General features: G+C 44.7%; 1 protein-coding gene across 1 annotated transcript in view; it reads right to left on the bottom strand.

Annotated features, from left to right (window-relative positions):
* Positions 1-17335, bottom strand: part of LOC120066296 (FERM domain-containing protein 4A-like) — a 102456-nt gene that overhangs the window by 32087 nt on the left and 53034 nt on the right. Inside the window, exons 3-7 of the mRNA XM_039017580.1 lie at positions 11860-11954; positions 10194-10286; positions 6755-6839; positions 2360-2416; positions 1604-1626 (exon numbers count right to left, since the gene is read on the bottom strand). Of these exons, the coding sequence (XP_038873508.1) occupies positions 1604-1626; positions 2360-2416; positions 6755-6839; positions 10194-10286; positions 11860-11954 (353 nt within the window). The remainder of the gene's footprint in view (positions 1-1603; positions 1627-2359; positions 2417-6754; positions 6840-10193; positions 10287-11859; positions 11955-17335) is intronic.

Genomic DNA, 17335 nt, shown 5'->3' on the forward strand with positions numbered 1-17335 from the left:
TGGTAAATTCAGAGCGTTGTCAGATTGTCCGTTGGCAAATTCAGAGCGCACACTGCCATTGTCACTGGACGCCCTGGCCGAGGAGTAGGGTTGATCCGAGCGTTCTGACCTCACAACGGCAGTCAAGCTAAATGGCTAACGTTGGCTAGCATGCTAGCTACTTCTAGACATAAATGAGAGAACACCTCACTCTGACCATTTTACTCGCCCTTGCAAGAGCTGGTTAGGTTGTTTTCATGTTATCCACAGTGTTGGTCACTGTAACTGTGCTGCTGGCAACAATTGAATTATGCATTTTGTCAACGTTTACTGACACAGGCCATATTCAACTGGGTTGAGCGTTCGTAAATCATCAGTTATTCTGCGCTTTGGCACACTCAGACGAGAGAGCTCTGGAATCGGAGTAGATAGCCGGAGAGAATTAACAATGACCCTTGAGAACGCACAACGACTATACCACTTAGTTAAGCTAAGAATGACATATAGTTCATATACTGGCAAGTTCGATGTATTAGTAGCCAACTAACATTAGGTAACTAGCTAACATACTGGTACATACTGCTGTAACGACATGCTATGTGGTTCGTAAGGATAGCATAGCTAACAAATTGTCAGCCAACATAACGTGTAAGGTAACTTATTTGAAAAGTCATTACTTTATTACATTGCTCAACATTATCTTAACATTTCTCATAATTAGTTAAAGGAATGAAATTCCACCATTTTCAATCAGAAAACGTTGTGAAGCCACACCCATTTTCTGAAGAATTGTACGATTGGCCCTAAAAGCACAGAAATAGTGTCCACTGCTTGTATACTTCGTATTTTGGCGAATTTTGTACGACATCCAGGAACTTTTGGCATATTAACTATATCCATACTATGACCAATAAGCATACTACATACTCAATTTACGTCACAAATAGTGCGGTTAGTGTGGTTAGTATTCGAACACAGATCATGTGTTCCTTTAACCGTGAAAACATCCAATGCATCTTTATTCAAAGGAACATAGTAGCATGATTACCAGCATTGCAAACAACCATTTACATAATAGCGGGTTACACAATGGAGCAGAAAATATACTGCACCACATGGCATTTTGTAAACGACATCTCAAGCCTGCCTAAATGTAAGCTAGCATCTCTCTACACCATAAAACTGCAAATCAATAGAGGATAAGTTGTTTTAGGGGGCAGAAGGCTCATCATGTGAGCTGGGAAGCTGAGGTCTTAACTACCCTGGCCTTCGTCTCACCCTGTTTCACTGCTCTGTTTAAAATTGGTTAGGAGTCATGCACTGTGGAGCCCTGTCACTCACACACACACACACACACACACACACACACACACACACACACACACACACACACACACACACACACACACACACACACACACACACACACACACACACACACACACACACACATCCCACCCTCCCCTCCCCTCGCCCAAAAACCAAACAAACATGTGGGCCACCAGCTCTCTACTCCCCACTGAGACAGGGACAATAGGTCTGAGGCTGCAGGATATTAGTTATTATAAAGTATATTCTACATATACAGCTTACTGTAGTATAAATACATAATAACTGTTCTTACCTGGTGAAGTCACCTTTAGCCTCCTGGATAGAGAAGAGAAAGAGAGTGGTTAGATATATGCAGTATTATGGAGGGGCGAAAGATGGCTTTTGTGGGTTAAGTAGTGTGTGTGTGTGTGTGTGTGCGAGCATATGTGCGCAGGCAGGTGAGAGTAGGGTCAAGTCTCCTGCGGTGAAATCAGAGAGAAACGTTATCCTTCCATCTGGAGCAAAACCTCTAAAGACCAAGAGATACCTGACACCTCTGCACCTGCACACACACACACACACACACACACACACACACACACACACACACACACACACACACACACACACACACACACACACACACACACACACACACACACACACACACACACACACACACACACACACACACACACACACACACACACACACTCCATAGTCTCTGTGTTAGCTGGATCTGTGGTAATGGGCTGACCTAGACTGAGGGGGAACCCTACACACTACCTGGCCAATATACATACTCACTCCCTGGAACTAGGCCATTAAAAAAATAATCCATGTCTGATTCTTCAAATGTAAGTTAATTTGGCCAACTCCTCTGTCATGTTCATGTCATGATAAAAATGATGAACCAATGGGGAGAGTCAGAGTAGATCTGGGACCAAGCTAGAGAAACAACCCTTCTAAAATATAGCAGAATTAGAGGAAAGACAGCTCACTAATTCAGCAGATTGGAAAGTGAGTAATGTGGTGTGTGTCAGGAAGCAGATTAAGGACTTTGACTTACCTGTAGTATATAGGAGGCCAGCTCAAAAACCACCTCACTGTCCACCTCAATGAGCTCCTTGGAGAAAGAGAGAGACAGAGAGAGACAAAGAGAGGGAGAGACAGAGATAGACAGAGAGAGACAAAGAGAGGGAGAGACAGAGATAGACAGAGAGAGACAGAGAGAGAGAGTGAGAGAGACAGAGACAGACAGACAGAGGGAGAGAGACACAGAGAGAGAGACAGAGAGAGAGAGACAGACAGACATAGAGAGAGACAGACAGACATAGAGAGAGACAGACAGAGAGAGGGAGAGAGAGACAGACAGAGAGAGAGGGAGAGACAGACAGAGAGAGGGAGAGAGAGACAGACAGACAGAGAGAGAGAGAGAGACAGAGAGAGAGACAGAGAGAGAGACAGAGAGAGAGGGAGAGAGAGGTAGAGAGAGAGGGAGAGACAGAGAGAGACAGAGACAGAGAGAGGGAGAGAGACAGAGAGAGAGAGAGGGAGGGAGAGACAGAGACAGAGAGAGAGGGAGAGAGAGACAGAGACAGAGAGAGAGGGAGAGAGACAGAGACAGAGAGAGGGGGAGAGAGGGAGAGAGGGAGAGAGAGACAGAGACAGAGAATAGGGAGAGAGAGGGAGAGAGAGAGGGAGAAACAGAGACAGAGAGACAGAGACAGAGGGAGAGAGAGAGAGGGAGAGGGAGAGAGGGAGAGAGAGAGAGAGAGGGAGAGAGCGAGAGAGGGAGAGAGAGAGTGAGAGGGAGAGAGGGAGAGAGAGGGAGAGAGCGAGGGGGAGAGAGGGAGGGAGAGAGCGAGCGGAAAGCATTAGATAACGGTTATTCTGTGACTTGCACAGCTAATAAACCCAATCCAATGTATCCATTACATTCCCTATGTGGGGAGCTGTGAGGGGCACATTTTCATACATCAGATTCATACTATGACCACGATGTTATGATTTACCTACACTACTACAGTTTTTTACAATCACTTTGGCACTAATTTCGGAACCTTGATGTAATTTTTCAAAACTCTAGACACAAAATTCACAACCAATGATCAACATTTTTCAAAACTCTAACACTTTTTCCAATTGCTTGGATACAATACACATAAGGCTAAGATCATGTGTTCATTGAATTAAAATCACCTGTTCAAAATGACACAACTTAACATCAAGGTATTACCATTTCAAAATGAAATTCACAAATTACATCTGAAATGACTGTCTATTCATTTCATTACAATAATCTAACTATCAATTGATACAACTGCTCAAAACGATAAGTAACTGTTGCGTTACTCTTAATGCATAGTTTTACGGAAACTGACAAACAATATTCCATGTTTAGATCATGAAAGTTTCAGGATAACGAGATCCATTGACACCAATTACCGTGGAACATGAACCAATTGGACTTCATTATCTATGGATGTAATATTTCATCATCATTCTTTATCAGACACAGTTTCTATGGTCCCATGTACCACTTTTCCAGACCATGTTTTCAGATTTGACATTACTGTACTCACCGGCCACTTTATTAGGTACACCTATCTAGTACTGGGTAGGACCCCATTTTGCCTCCACAACAGCCTGAATTTTTAACGGTGTTGTACGTTAAGAGATGCTCTTCTGCACACCACTGTTTTAAACAGCTGTTATTTGAGCGTTTGTGGCCTTTCTGTTAGCTTGAATGAGTCTGGACATTCTCCTCTGACCTCTCTCATTAACAAGGTGGTTTTGCCCACAGAACTGCCACTCACTGAATGTGTTTTGTTTATCGCACCATTCACTGTAAACTCTAGAGACTGTAGTGCGAAAAAATCCCAGGAAGGCAGCTGTTTCTGAGATGCTGGAATCACCATGTGTGGCATCAACAATCATACCACGGTCAAAGTTGGTTAGATTACGCATCTTGCCCGTTCTAATGTTTGGTCGAACAACATCTAAAGCTCTCTACTCTATATATTGAGTTGCAGGCAGCCACATGATTCGCTGTTCGAATGTAACCGTCCTTGATGAGCTAAATCAGGTCTGTAGAGCTGATGGCATGACCTATGTCATTGTGTGGGATACTGTCAGGTTCCACCATGCTCAAATGGTGCAAGCATGGTTTCAGGCCCATCCACAATTTACCACCCTGTGCTTACCCCCATACTTTCCTTTCCTTAACCCGATTGAGGAATTTTTCTCCACATGGAGGTGGAAGGTATATATGATAGGCGCCCTCACGAACAAGCCACCCTTCTCCAGGCCATGGATGACGCATGCAATGACATCACGGCAGACCAGTGTCAGGCCTGGATTTGCCATGCCCGAAGATTCTTCCCAAGATGTTTGGCTAATGAAAACATCCATTGTGATGTGGATGAGAACCTATGGCCAAATCCACAAGACAGGTTTGAGGGAAATATAGAAGTACAGTAATCAATCCTTTGTTTTGCTTTTTACAGTAAGCCAGGTGAGGAACACTGCAGTTGACCTTTAACTGTTTTTTCTTTTTTTGTAGCTAATCATTTTTGCTTTGATTCAAAGAAACCCATGTTGTGATTTTATTGTATTTCATCAATAAATTTCATATTTTGTTCAATGATTCCACTGTGTCTGTAGTATTCTCTCTACTAGTCCTTTTACAGTGATGTATTTAAGTGTAGTAGCATAATGAAACATGTATCACATATTTTGTACTATAATATTTAATGATTGTACAAACAACTACACAGTGAAACTATCGGTATCTTGTGTGTGGGTGATCTAAATGAATGGTCCTATGGTATTTCATGATAAATGAGTTATTTGAACCAATGATTCAGCAAGTGCAAGGTTTCTTTAACAATATGAATGCACAATGCAATGTTTTGAACATTGGACAGCCTGTGTTACAAGTGAAGACCGTTTTGAGTTTTGTGTCTAGAGTTTTGAAAAATGAACACAAGGTTCTGAAATTAGTGCCAAAGTGATTGTTAAAAACTGTTGCTCTTTTCATTGTTTCATCTAAACCTCCCTCACTCCCTTCCTCCCCCTCCCTGATTTCTTGTCATTTCTTCATTGGGGGTTGTATGCTCTGCTTCAGCTCAGACATTACAGTGTGATGGGTCTTATGGAGGCAGAATATAATGAGGGAATGCATTGGTGACTTTTCTTAACGGTCTCTCTTTCTTTCTCTTTAATTCTCTCTCTGGCTTTCTCTTTGTCTCTCCATCCTGTTTAGTTAGATGAGCAATGCTGGGACAGGCCCTACTAACACACACACACACATTGAGGGAAGGAAGTGTGTGTGTGTGTGTGTGTGTGTGTGTGTGTGTGTGTGTGTGTGTGTGTGTGTGTGTGTGTGTGTGTGTGTGTGTGTGTGTGTGTGTGTGTGTGTGTGTGTGTGTGTGTGTGTGTGTCTGTGGATGACTAGTGACTGAAGGGGTCAGGTATGTAAGGAATGTCCTCTATACGATCCCTGGCAGTTAATTGGTTAAGAGATCAGACAGCAGAGTGAAACACAACACTGAATACATTACCACCCAGCATGGGCTCTCACTATGGGGCTGTGGCCTAGCAGATTGTGTGTGTATGTGTGTGTGGTCCAGTGTAGAACACACACTCCATACATGAAGACAGGAGATGACTGTATTAAAAATGACTCTATATCCACAACACAATTATAATGTCTTAAACGTATCCATGATTAATCAAATCAAATCAAATGTTATTGGTCACATACACATGTTTAGCAGATGTCATTGCAGGTGTAGCAAAATTATTGTATCATGATTAACATTTACATAGTCTGTGTTATGTTAATTTTTGTGTCCTTGTATCCATGTGTGCATCGAGTAAAAATAGAGCTATTTTGGTCTATTGGAGTGGAAATGTAGACTTCACAGACAACCCTCACTTCACTTGAGTCTGTTGGACAGGGATAGTTCTCCAGCCTCCCTTTATAAACACCTAGCCTTAGGTGTGAAGTATTGGTTATGTGTTAGCATACGCTAAGCTGTCAGTGCTGGGTATGTATTAGGAAAAGCTATGTGTGCTGCTGGAGTGTTATCAGAAGCTTCGCTATCAGTGGATGCATTTTGTTAGCAGAGGCTGGTTAACACTTTCGGAGCTGGAGATACCATACGCTTAGCTAATGCTAAATCTGTTTCTAACAGGATAAATGGAACAGAGAGGAGACAGAGAGTGGTTTTACTGTTCAAACGTCACACTGACCACCACCCAACAGCCCACATATACCCCCTGCTGGTGAAATTATGACTGGAAAATAAAATCCACTACTTGGAAGATAAATCATCAATGCATAACACATAGCAGAACAATACCATACAGTATATATATATACAGTATATATATATATATTGGCATGCTATATATAAGCATATCTAAGCATGTGAACCACAGGCCATGATGAACTTACCTTGTATATGCAGGACTTAGCATTGAGGAAGAAGAGTTCGATAGTAGCATTGTCCTTCAGGTAGGAAATACTCTCTATGTAAAACCTGTAACACATGGACAACAGAACACATGACTTTAGTTGAACAGGCAGGAAATACTCTCTATGTAAAACCTGTAACACATAGACAACAGAACACATGACTTTAGTTGAACAGGCAGGAAATACTCTCTATGTAAAACCTGTAACACATAGACAACAGAACACATGACTTTAGTTGAACAGGCAGGAAATACTCTCTATGTAAAACCTGTAACACATAGACAACAGAACACATGACTTTAGTTGAACAGGCAGGAAATACTCTCTATGTAAAACCTGTAACACATAGACAACAGAACACATGACTTTAGTTGAACAGGCAGGAAATACTCTCTATGTAAAACCTGTAACACATAGACAACAGAACACATGACTTTAGTTGAACAGGCAGGAAATACTCTCTATGTAAAACCTGTAACACATAGACAACAGAACACATGACTTTAGTTGAACAGGCAGGAAATACTCTCTATGTAAAACCTGTAACACATAGACAACAGAACACATGACTTTAGTTGAACAGGCAGGAAATACTCTCTATGTAAAACCTGTAACACATAGACAACAGAACACATGACTTTAGTTGAACAGGCAGGAAATACTCTCTATGTAAAACCTGTAACACATAGACAACAGAACACATGACTTTAGTTGAACAGGCAGGAAATACTCTCTATGTAAAACCTGTAACACATAGACAACAGAACACATGACTTTAGTTGAACAGGCAGGAAATACTCTCTATGTAAAACCTGTAACACATAGACAACAGAACACATGACTTTAGTTGAACAGGCAGGAAATACTCTCTATGTAAAACCTGTAACACATAGACAACAGAACACATGACTTTAGTTGAACAGGCAGGAAATACTCTCTATGTAAAACCTGTAACACATAGACAACAGAACACATGACTTTAGTTGAACAGGCAGGAAATACTCTCTATGTAAAACCTGTAACACATAGACAACAGAACACATGACTTTAGTTGAACAGGCAGGAAATACTCTCTATGTAAAACCTGTAACACATAGACAACAGAACACATGACTTTAGTTGAACAGGCAGGAAATACTCTCTATGTAAAACCTGTAACACATAGACAACAGAACACATGACTTTAGTTGAACAGGCAGGAAATACTCTCTATGTAAAACCTGTAACACATAGACAACAGAACACATGACTTTAGTTGAACAGGCAGGAAATACTCTCTATGTAAAACCTGTAACACATAGACAACAGAACACATGACTTTAGTTGAACAGGCAGGAAATACTCTCTATGTAAAACCTGTAACACATAGACAACAGAACACATGACTTTAGTTGAACAGGCAGGAAATACTCTCTATGTAAAACCTGTAACACATAGACAACAGAACACATGACTTTAGTTGAACAGGCAGGAAATACTCTCTATGTAAAACCTGTAACACATAGACAACAGAACACATGACTTTAGTTGAACAGGCAGGAAATACTCTCTAAAACCTGTGATGAACAGAAACATAAAACACAGTACAGTACAACAGACAATGAAAGAATGAGTTTAGATTGTATGTGTCTTGGACACAGACTAAAAAGAAAAGAAGCTCATTCAATCTAGTTCCAGGCTACTATGTGTGGCAGAACTGCAGTGAACAGAGTGTCCACTAGGAGTCATCAGACATGAGGCTTACACACAGTTAATAAACCCTTCTCTGTCTGAGACCTGGCAACCATCCAACACACACGCACGCACACACAAACGCTGATGCACAAACACAGACACATCATCTACACAAACACACCACACATCGCAAATGTGCACACGATGCATTTCACACAATCGCTAGCTGGCTGGCTGGCTGGCTGCATCATCAGCAGAATGCAGGGATCAATAGAGAGATAGAGAGATAGGAGCTACTGTAACAGTAGAATGTAGTCTATATATAGAGAGATGGGTCGTTGTTAGAGCTACTGTTTCCAAAGCATGCACACACATGCTATGAAACCAATGCACAAGCACAGTGCACGCAAGCATGCAAGCACGAAAGCGCACACACAAACACACACTCACACTCACACTGGGATGCTCTGGCAGGGAAGTCTGATAATGGATTCAGCTCTGACATTTAGACTGTTTGCAGTTTCATCAGTCTGTCTCTGTGTTAACTGTGTATCAGGATGTGTGTGTGAGTGTGTGGTGTGTATAAATGCATTGTATTAATAAGCATTTCAATGCGTGTGTGTATTTGTGTGTGGGAATGTGGAGTGACTGGATATGTTATTAGTGGCTGGCTACAACAGAAGTAATCACAATAGTCATTCTATTGTATGTGTACTGATGGCTTACCCTGAACACAAGGCCATGTATTTGATAGTGATCTGTTACGTGAACAATACACCCCATGCAACAATACAATATCCATACACATCAAAACTATTATGGTAGGTTGAAATGACGTCATTACCGCACACCATTTTGGAGACACTTATCATTAATGCCAATCAGTACAAACAACCATTCATCCATTGTGTCTCCAATGCAGGTTGCTATGTACATTGCTAAGGAATGACAAGTCCCTAGAGCTTATATGTCATCATAGAGATCTTTAAAGTACTGACCAACACTATTCAGCACTGTGTGTGTGTGTGTGTGTGTGTGTGTAGCGTTTCCACAGCTGCAAAGAAAGGTCAGACACATTATCTTCAGATCCTGTACCTTTTCTTCCAACTACAATGACTTCATGTAGACACAAACACGCACACACACACACACACGCGCGCACGTGCGCACACACACACACAAACAGACACACACACACACACACACTCAGTCAGGCTCAGGATGTGTGTTATGTAAGAGAGCAGCCATTGTCAGAGCAGTACAAAGGGACTGGCAGGAGAAAGGAGTGGGTTTAGAACCCTGCTACTACAGGTCAGATCACAGCTGCAGCTCCACTTTACAGGGAGACATCCTCTTATATACCTGACACACACACACACACACACACACACACACACACACACACACACACACACACACACACACACACACACACACACACACACACACACACACACACACACACACACACACACACACACACACACACACACACAGACTATGATAAATAGTGTATGATAAATATGATAAATAGTGTATGATAAATAGCTAGACAATCACTGAAATATGAATGGTGTTCTCTTACAGTATAATAGAGTTATTATCTGCCTTCTTCACAGAGCTACGGTAGTGTGCAGACATCTGTCTGACTAGGGGGCATGTCTGTGTTTCCTGCTGGAGGCTATGTACTGTATGTACATGTAGGACCGCTGCTCGTGTGTGTTTTTCTATGATGTGACCATACCTGACACAGAAGTACAGTACGATGGGTCCAGACTTCTTGGGGAACTCGTGTTCTAGAACCCTTCGGTCCAACTGCAGCCAGCTGAAATGACCCCTGGAGACACAACAACCAATCGAATGTCAGCATACTGCACACCCAACCAATGAGGAGACAGACTCAGTACACTACAGAATTAACTTGAATTAAAACAAATGTGATCTGATAAATAGATTCAATAACTTCACTAGAATGTAAAAATGCTGCAACTAAATGAATAGTACAGCCAAGCTCCCTGCGCTTCACTCTACCCATCCTCTCTCTTTCTTTCTCTCTGACAGGGATGAAAACTGCAGAGGCAGCTTGTCACCCTGGTAACCCTGCATGGTGTTATGGGCAACATGCATTCGTCTTTTTTCTAATTCTCTTGTTCAGAGTTCAGCTCTTTCAGCTCTCAGACACAGAAACAACCAATCTACATCATAGAACTTAGGGACTGGCAGAGAAACAGAGAGACAGAACTGGGGTGTGTCTTTGTCACAGGAGGTTGGTAGCACCTTAATTGGGGAGGACGGGCTTGTGGTAATGGCTGGAGCGGAATCAGTGGAATGGTATCAAATACATCAAGAGGTAGAAAATACCACAGACTGTCAATAACCAACAGTATTCTAGGGAATAGCAGGCTGGGACAAGAGTGTATGACTGGAAATAAAAGTTCTATATTTAAGCAATAAGGAAAGGGAAAGAGGGATACCTGGTCAGAATGCCTTCAACTGAAATGCAATAAGGCCCGAGGGGGTGTGGTTTATGGCCAATATACCACGGCTAAGGGCTGTTCTTAAGCACAACACAACGTGGAGTGCCTGGACACAGCCCTTAGCCGTGGTATATTGGCAATAAACCACAAACCCCCAGAGGAGCCTTATTGCTATTATAAACTGGTTACCAACATAATTAGAGCAGTAAAAATAAATGTTATGTCATAACCGTGGTATACGGTCTGATATACCAAGGCTTTCAGCCAATCAGCATTCAGGGCTCAAACCACCCAGTTTATAATAATACTTTCACCTGTCATCCTCTGGGCTCACATCCTCACTCCCAAAATAACATAAAATGTCATCCTTACATTTTAAACATACATTTCTCCTTTTATGATAAACAGGGTAGGGTGTAGTTACATCCCATTCGAGGTGTGTAAGTGCTGGGCTGGAACAAAACCCTGCACATCACATATATCCCCAGAACCAGGACTACATCCATGGTGATGGTAGTGTATCCCCAGGACTACATCCATGGTGATGGTAGTGTATCCCCAGGACTACATCCATGGTGATGGTAGTGTATCCCCAGGACTACATCCATGGTGATGGTAGTGTATCCCCAGGACTACATCCATGGTGATGGTAGTGTATCCCCAGGACCAGGACTACATCCATGGTGATGGTAGTGTATCCCCAGGACCAGGACTACATCCATGGTGATGGTAGTGTATCCCCAGGACTACATCCATGGTGATGGTAGTGTATCCCCAGGACTACATCCATGGTGATGGTAGTGTATCCCCAGGACTACATCCATGGTGATGGTAGTGTATCCCCAGGACCAGGACTACATCCATGGTGATGGTAGTGTATCCCCAGGACCAGGACTACATGCATGGTGATGGTAGTGAACCAGAGAGACTTACGTTTCATCTGTGTAGGAGATGCCAAAGTATTCCTTCTCCTTCAGGTTGAAGTGGGAGGCCACCAGATCCAACAGGTCCTTGGCCATCAGTTTGGGCTGCAGGGAAACACACACACACACACACACACACACACACACACACACACACACACACACACACACACACACACACACACACACACACACACACACACACACACACACACACACACACACACACAGGCAGGGTTAGTCAGAGTGTGTGTGTGATTCTGTTTGTGTATGTACAGGTTATGTGTTAATCTGAGTGTGACTGTGTATTCTAATAGCAATTGATTTACTGCAGTGACAGATGCAGGTGAGGGGGGTCATCTGAGAGTGACAGATGGAGTTGAGGGGGGAGTCATCTGAGAGTGACAGATGGAGGTGAGGGGGGGGAGTCATCTGAGAGTGACAGATGGAGTTGAGGGGGGAGTCATCTGAGAGTGACAGATGGAGGTGAGGGGGGGAGTCATCTGAGAGTGACAGATGGAGTTGAGGGGGGAGTCATCTGAGAGTGACAGATGGAGGTGAGGGGGGAGTCGTCTGAGAGTGACAGATGGAGGTGAGATGGGAGTCATCTGAGAGTGACAGATGGAGGTGAGGGGCGGAGTCATCTGAGAGTGACAGATGGAGGTGAGGGGAGTCATCTGAGAGTGACAGATTGAGGTGAGGGGGAGTCATCTGAGAGTGACAGATGGAGGTGAGGGGGGAGTCATCTGAGAGTGACAGATGGAGGTGAGGGGGGGAGTCATCTGAGAGTGACAGATGGAGGTGAGGGGGGGAGTCATCTGAGAGTGACAGATGGAGGTGAGGGGGGGAGTCATCTGACAGTGACAGATGGACGTGAGGGGGGAGTCGTCTGAGAGTGAAAGATGGAGGTGATGGGGGGAGTCATCTGAGAGTGACAGATGGAGGTGGGGGGGGGAGTCGTCTGAGAGTGACAGATGGAGGTGGGGGGAGGTCATCTGAGAGTGACAGATGGAGGTGAGGGGGGAGTCGTCTGAGAGTGACAGATGTAGGTGAGGGGGAGGGTCATCTGAGAGTGACAGATGGAGGTGGGGGGGGAGTCGTCTGAGAGTGACAGATGGAGGTGAGGGGGGGTCATCTGAGAGTGACAGATGGAGGTGGGGGGTCATCTGAGAGTGACAGATGGAGGTGAGGGGGGAGGGTCATCTGAGAGTGACTGATGGAGGTGAGGGGGGAGTCGTCTGAGAGTGACAGATGGAGGTGAGGGGGGGTCATCTGAGAGTGACAGATGGAGGTGGGGGGTCATCTGAGAGTGACAGATGGAGGTGGGGAGGGGTCATTTGAGAGTGACAGATGGAGGTGGGGAGGGGTCATTTGAGAGTGACAGATGGAGGTGGGGAGGGGTCATCTGAGAGTGACAGATGGAGGTGGGGGGGTCATCTGAGAGTGACAGATGGAGGTGGGGGGGTCATCTGAGAGAGACAGATGGAGGTGGGGAGGGGTCATTTGAGAGTGACAGATGGAGGTGGGGGGGTCATCTGAGAGTGACAGATGGAGGTGGGGAGGGGTCATTTGAGAGTGACAGATGGAGGTGTGGGGGGTCATCTGAGAGTGACAGATGGAGGTGGGGGGGTCATCTGAGAGTGACAGATGGAGGTGGGGAGGTCATTTGAGAGTGACAGATGGAGGTGGGGAGGGGTCATTTGAGAGTGACAGATGGAGGTGGGGGGGTCATCTGAGAGTGACAGGTGGAGGTGGGGGGGTCATCTGAGAGTGACAGATGGAGGTGGGGAGGTCATTTGAGAGTGACAGATGGAGGTGGGGAAGGGTCATTTGAGAGTGACAGATGGAGGTGGGGGGGTCATCTGAGAGTGACAGAGGGAGGTGGGGGGGGCGTCGTCTGAGAGTGACAGATGGAAGTGAGGTGGGAGGGTCATCTGAGAGTGACAGATGGAGGTGGGGGGTCATCTGAGTGACAGATGGAGGTGGGGAGGGGTCATCTAAGAGTGACTGATGGAGGTGAGGGGGGAGTCGTCTGAGAGTGACAGATGGAGGTGAGGGGGGGTCATCTGAGAGTGACAGATGGAGGTGGGGGGTCATCTGAGAGTGACAGATGGAGGTGGGGGGGGGTCATCTGAGAGTGACAGATGGAGGTGTGGGGGGGTCATCTGAGAGTGACAGATGGAGGTGGGGGGGGGTCATTTGAGAGTGACAGATGGAGGTGGGGGGGTCATCTGAGAGTGACAGATGGAGGTGGGGGGGTCATCTGAGAGTGATAGATGGAGGTGGGGGGGTCATCTGAGAGTGACAGATGGAGGTGGGGAGGGGTCATTTGAGAGTGACAGATGGAGGTGGGGAGGGGTCATTTGAGAGTGAGGGGTCATTTGAGAGTGACGGATGTGTAAGTGTTGCTGACAGTGCAGGTGCGCATTCTCTCTCTACCCGATCTACACTCCCACTGCAGAGTCACAGGAATAAGTAGAGAACTGTACCACCATATCAAGGTGGGGTCTCACTCTATGTTGACAACAAAGACTGTCTTACTCTGCAAGGGCCAGTGTGGGTGCAAGCCTTTGCTTCATCTAAGAGCAGTAAAACAGCTGATTCAACTAATCAACTAATCATAGTCTCCATCAAAGTTAAATACTGTAGGATGTCTATCTTTTAGCCTCTATCACAATGACTTCACACGTTGAGCCACTGAACACAGAAAAGACGCATCATTGAAGACTGCAGGCCAAGACCATGCCAGCACACTAACTGTTGTAATGAGAGTCGGAGAGGAGAGGAGAAAGGAAGTCAGACAGAGAGAGAAGAAAGTAAACAAACAGAGATAAAAAGAGAAGGGGAGGGCTAAAGGGAATGAGGGAAGAGAGACCATGTGAAAGAGGGAGAGAAATATAAAGAGAAAAGAGACTGTCACACACAGTGCTGCCATATGTATGTGGTAGGGATTTTTAGAGAGAGAACCGCACCCTGAGGTTAAGCATGCTTGGCTACACACTGACAGCACAGCATCACTCACTCACACTCACTCACACACACACACAACATGCACACTGCAAGCATGGACACAAGTGCACACACACACATAAAAAATAACTACACCTACACAAGGAGAGAGAGAGAGAGAGAGAGAGAGAGAGAGAGAGAGAGAGAGAGAGAGAGAGAGAGAGAGAGAGAGAGAGAGAGAGAGAGAGAGAGAGAGAGAGAGAGAGAGAGAGAGAGAGAGAGAGAGAGAGAGAGAGATATCTACAGTAGATATAAACCAGGGAACTCTACTACTGGATGGATATTGTCATTTATTGGAATAGTAACAAACCCCACCTCACAAGCTCATTTCCTGTCATTCTACATGTTGCCATGTATTATGTGTGTTCATATAATACCTGAGTGACTCAAAAAAATCAATGGAGGCGCCCTGGGGGTCACGGCCCCTGGGCACATAATCTGGCCATGATAACACTACCTATCTAGGTAACACTGGTCATTTCTGACAGGTTCTAGATAGCTCTCTAAGGTCTGTAAAGTGAATGACATAGCAAGAGGAAAACTGCCCATGCACTACCAATTTCTACATTTACAATTACAACTCTCAACAGCAGTAAGTTGAAAGCCCGACTGAGTACTATAAATGTATTATTATTATTTATTTGTCAAAAAAATTGGGGGCCGCGGTTCACATTGACGCCGTTCTGTGTCTGGATCCGGACTGCGGGCCGCCAGTTGACCAGCCAATATACAGTAGAAAAATATACTGTATAAATAAACTCTCTCTCTCTGTCTCTAATCTATATCTCTCTTAGTCTCTCTTCTCTCTGTCTCCCTCTCTCTCTCTCATGTTGTAGTGTGCTACAGTGTATAATTGGAATAATGAGTGTTTTGGTTCAGTCTCAGACCTACAGAGACAGTTTCTCATTAACCAGTAGCCACAGCAACAATAGTCATTAGACCTGACTGGCCACACCCTCCTGGCTATAAATAACCAATTAGAGGAGATGTGGAGTGACAGACAGCACAGTTATGTCTGTTATGGGGGAACTATGAGAGTGAGAGAGCTAGAGAGAGAGCGAATGAGAGAGAGAGAGAGAGAGAGAGAGAGAGAGAGAGAGAGAGAGAGAGAGAGAGAGAGAGAGAGAGAGAGAGAGAGAGAGAGACACAGAGAGAGACAGAGAGAGAGAGAGAGACAGAGAGAGAGACAGAGAGAGAGACAGAGAGAGAGACAGAGAGAGAGACAGAGAGAGAGACAGAGACAGAGAGAGAGAGAGAGACAGAGACAGAGAGATATTGCTGCCTAGAAAACAGTAGCAGCATCCTCTCCTGAACTGAGGATATCAAATCTAATATTATTCCTCACATGCTTCGTAAACAACAGGTGTAGACTAACAGTGAAACACTTACATACGGGCCCTTTACAGCAATGCAGAGAGAAAGAAAAAAGATAAATAATAGAAAAGTAAAACACGTAATAATAAAAGTGATAATAAATACACAGTGAGTAACGATAACTTGGCTATGTACACAGGGTACCAGTACTGAGTCTATGAGCTGGAGTACAAGGTAAATGAGTTAGATATGTGCATATAACTAGGAATAAAGTGACTGGGCAACAGGATTGATAATAAACAGTAGCAGCAGCATGTGCGATGCGTCCAAAAAGTTATCACGAACAACAGCACTAGAAAGATAAGCATGATTACCTGATAATAAGTGTGTGTGAGGCGTGTGTGTGTGTGTGTAGATGAGAGTCGGAGTAAAAAAAATCACTGGCGGAGCGGTTTTGGCCCGCTGGCCGCCTGTCGCCCATCCCCTACCTTAGACCAGACAGACCTGTGTTAATAGTTATTATCATCAGCACCACAGGTCATTACACAGTCTACAGTACAGCTGGGGCTGAGACAGAAGACAGAGGGGGAGGAGGGAAGAGTGGGACAGGTGATGCGGGAATGGGGGGAGGCAGAAGAAGACTAGAGCCACACCTGGTGCTGAGACAGGTAGGCAAAGGCGGAGGAGGGAGGAGTGGGAGGGGATGGGGTGAAGGAGAGGAGGACTGGAGCCACGACTGGGGCTGAAACAGGGACAACCTCATAACTTATCTTAATAACTGTATGAACCTCAAAATTATTTATAATCTTTACCATCCTCCACCCTGGAAGGCTGTGAGAGGCAAAGGTAGGCCTGTCAGTGCTTGTTGCCAGGTAGATCTATTGGAGCTGTCTGGTGGTTTTGGGTCCCAATGGGTTCATTCCCAAAAACCCTTCCCTATTTCTCTTTCCTAAAAGGGGGAGAGCCTTTCCTCTATCCAGCTCACAGGAAAAAACATTTCTATGGTCCCGTTAACCCCTCAACGGCCTACTGAACATTCGCCCACCGAGGAAGAGAGAGAGAACGGGAGAGGGGGGAAAGAGTGAGGGAGACCTAGATGGCTGAAAGAATTATATGCAGAGTGAAAATAGTATCTGTTCCTTCTCTCTCTGTCTGTCTATCCT

Source organism: Salvelinus namaycush, chromosome 21 (genome assembly GCF_016432855.1).
Source record: "Salvelinus namaycush isolate Seneca chromosome 21, SaNama_1.0, whole genome shotgun sequence".
NCBI classification, from domain to species: domain Eukaryota; kingdom Metazoa; phylum Chordata; class Actinopteri; order Salmoniformes; family Salmonidae; genus Salvelinus; species Salvelinus namaycush.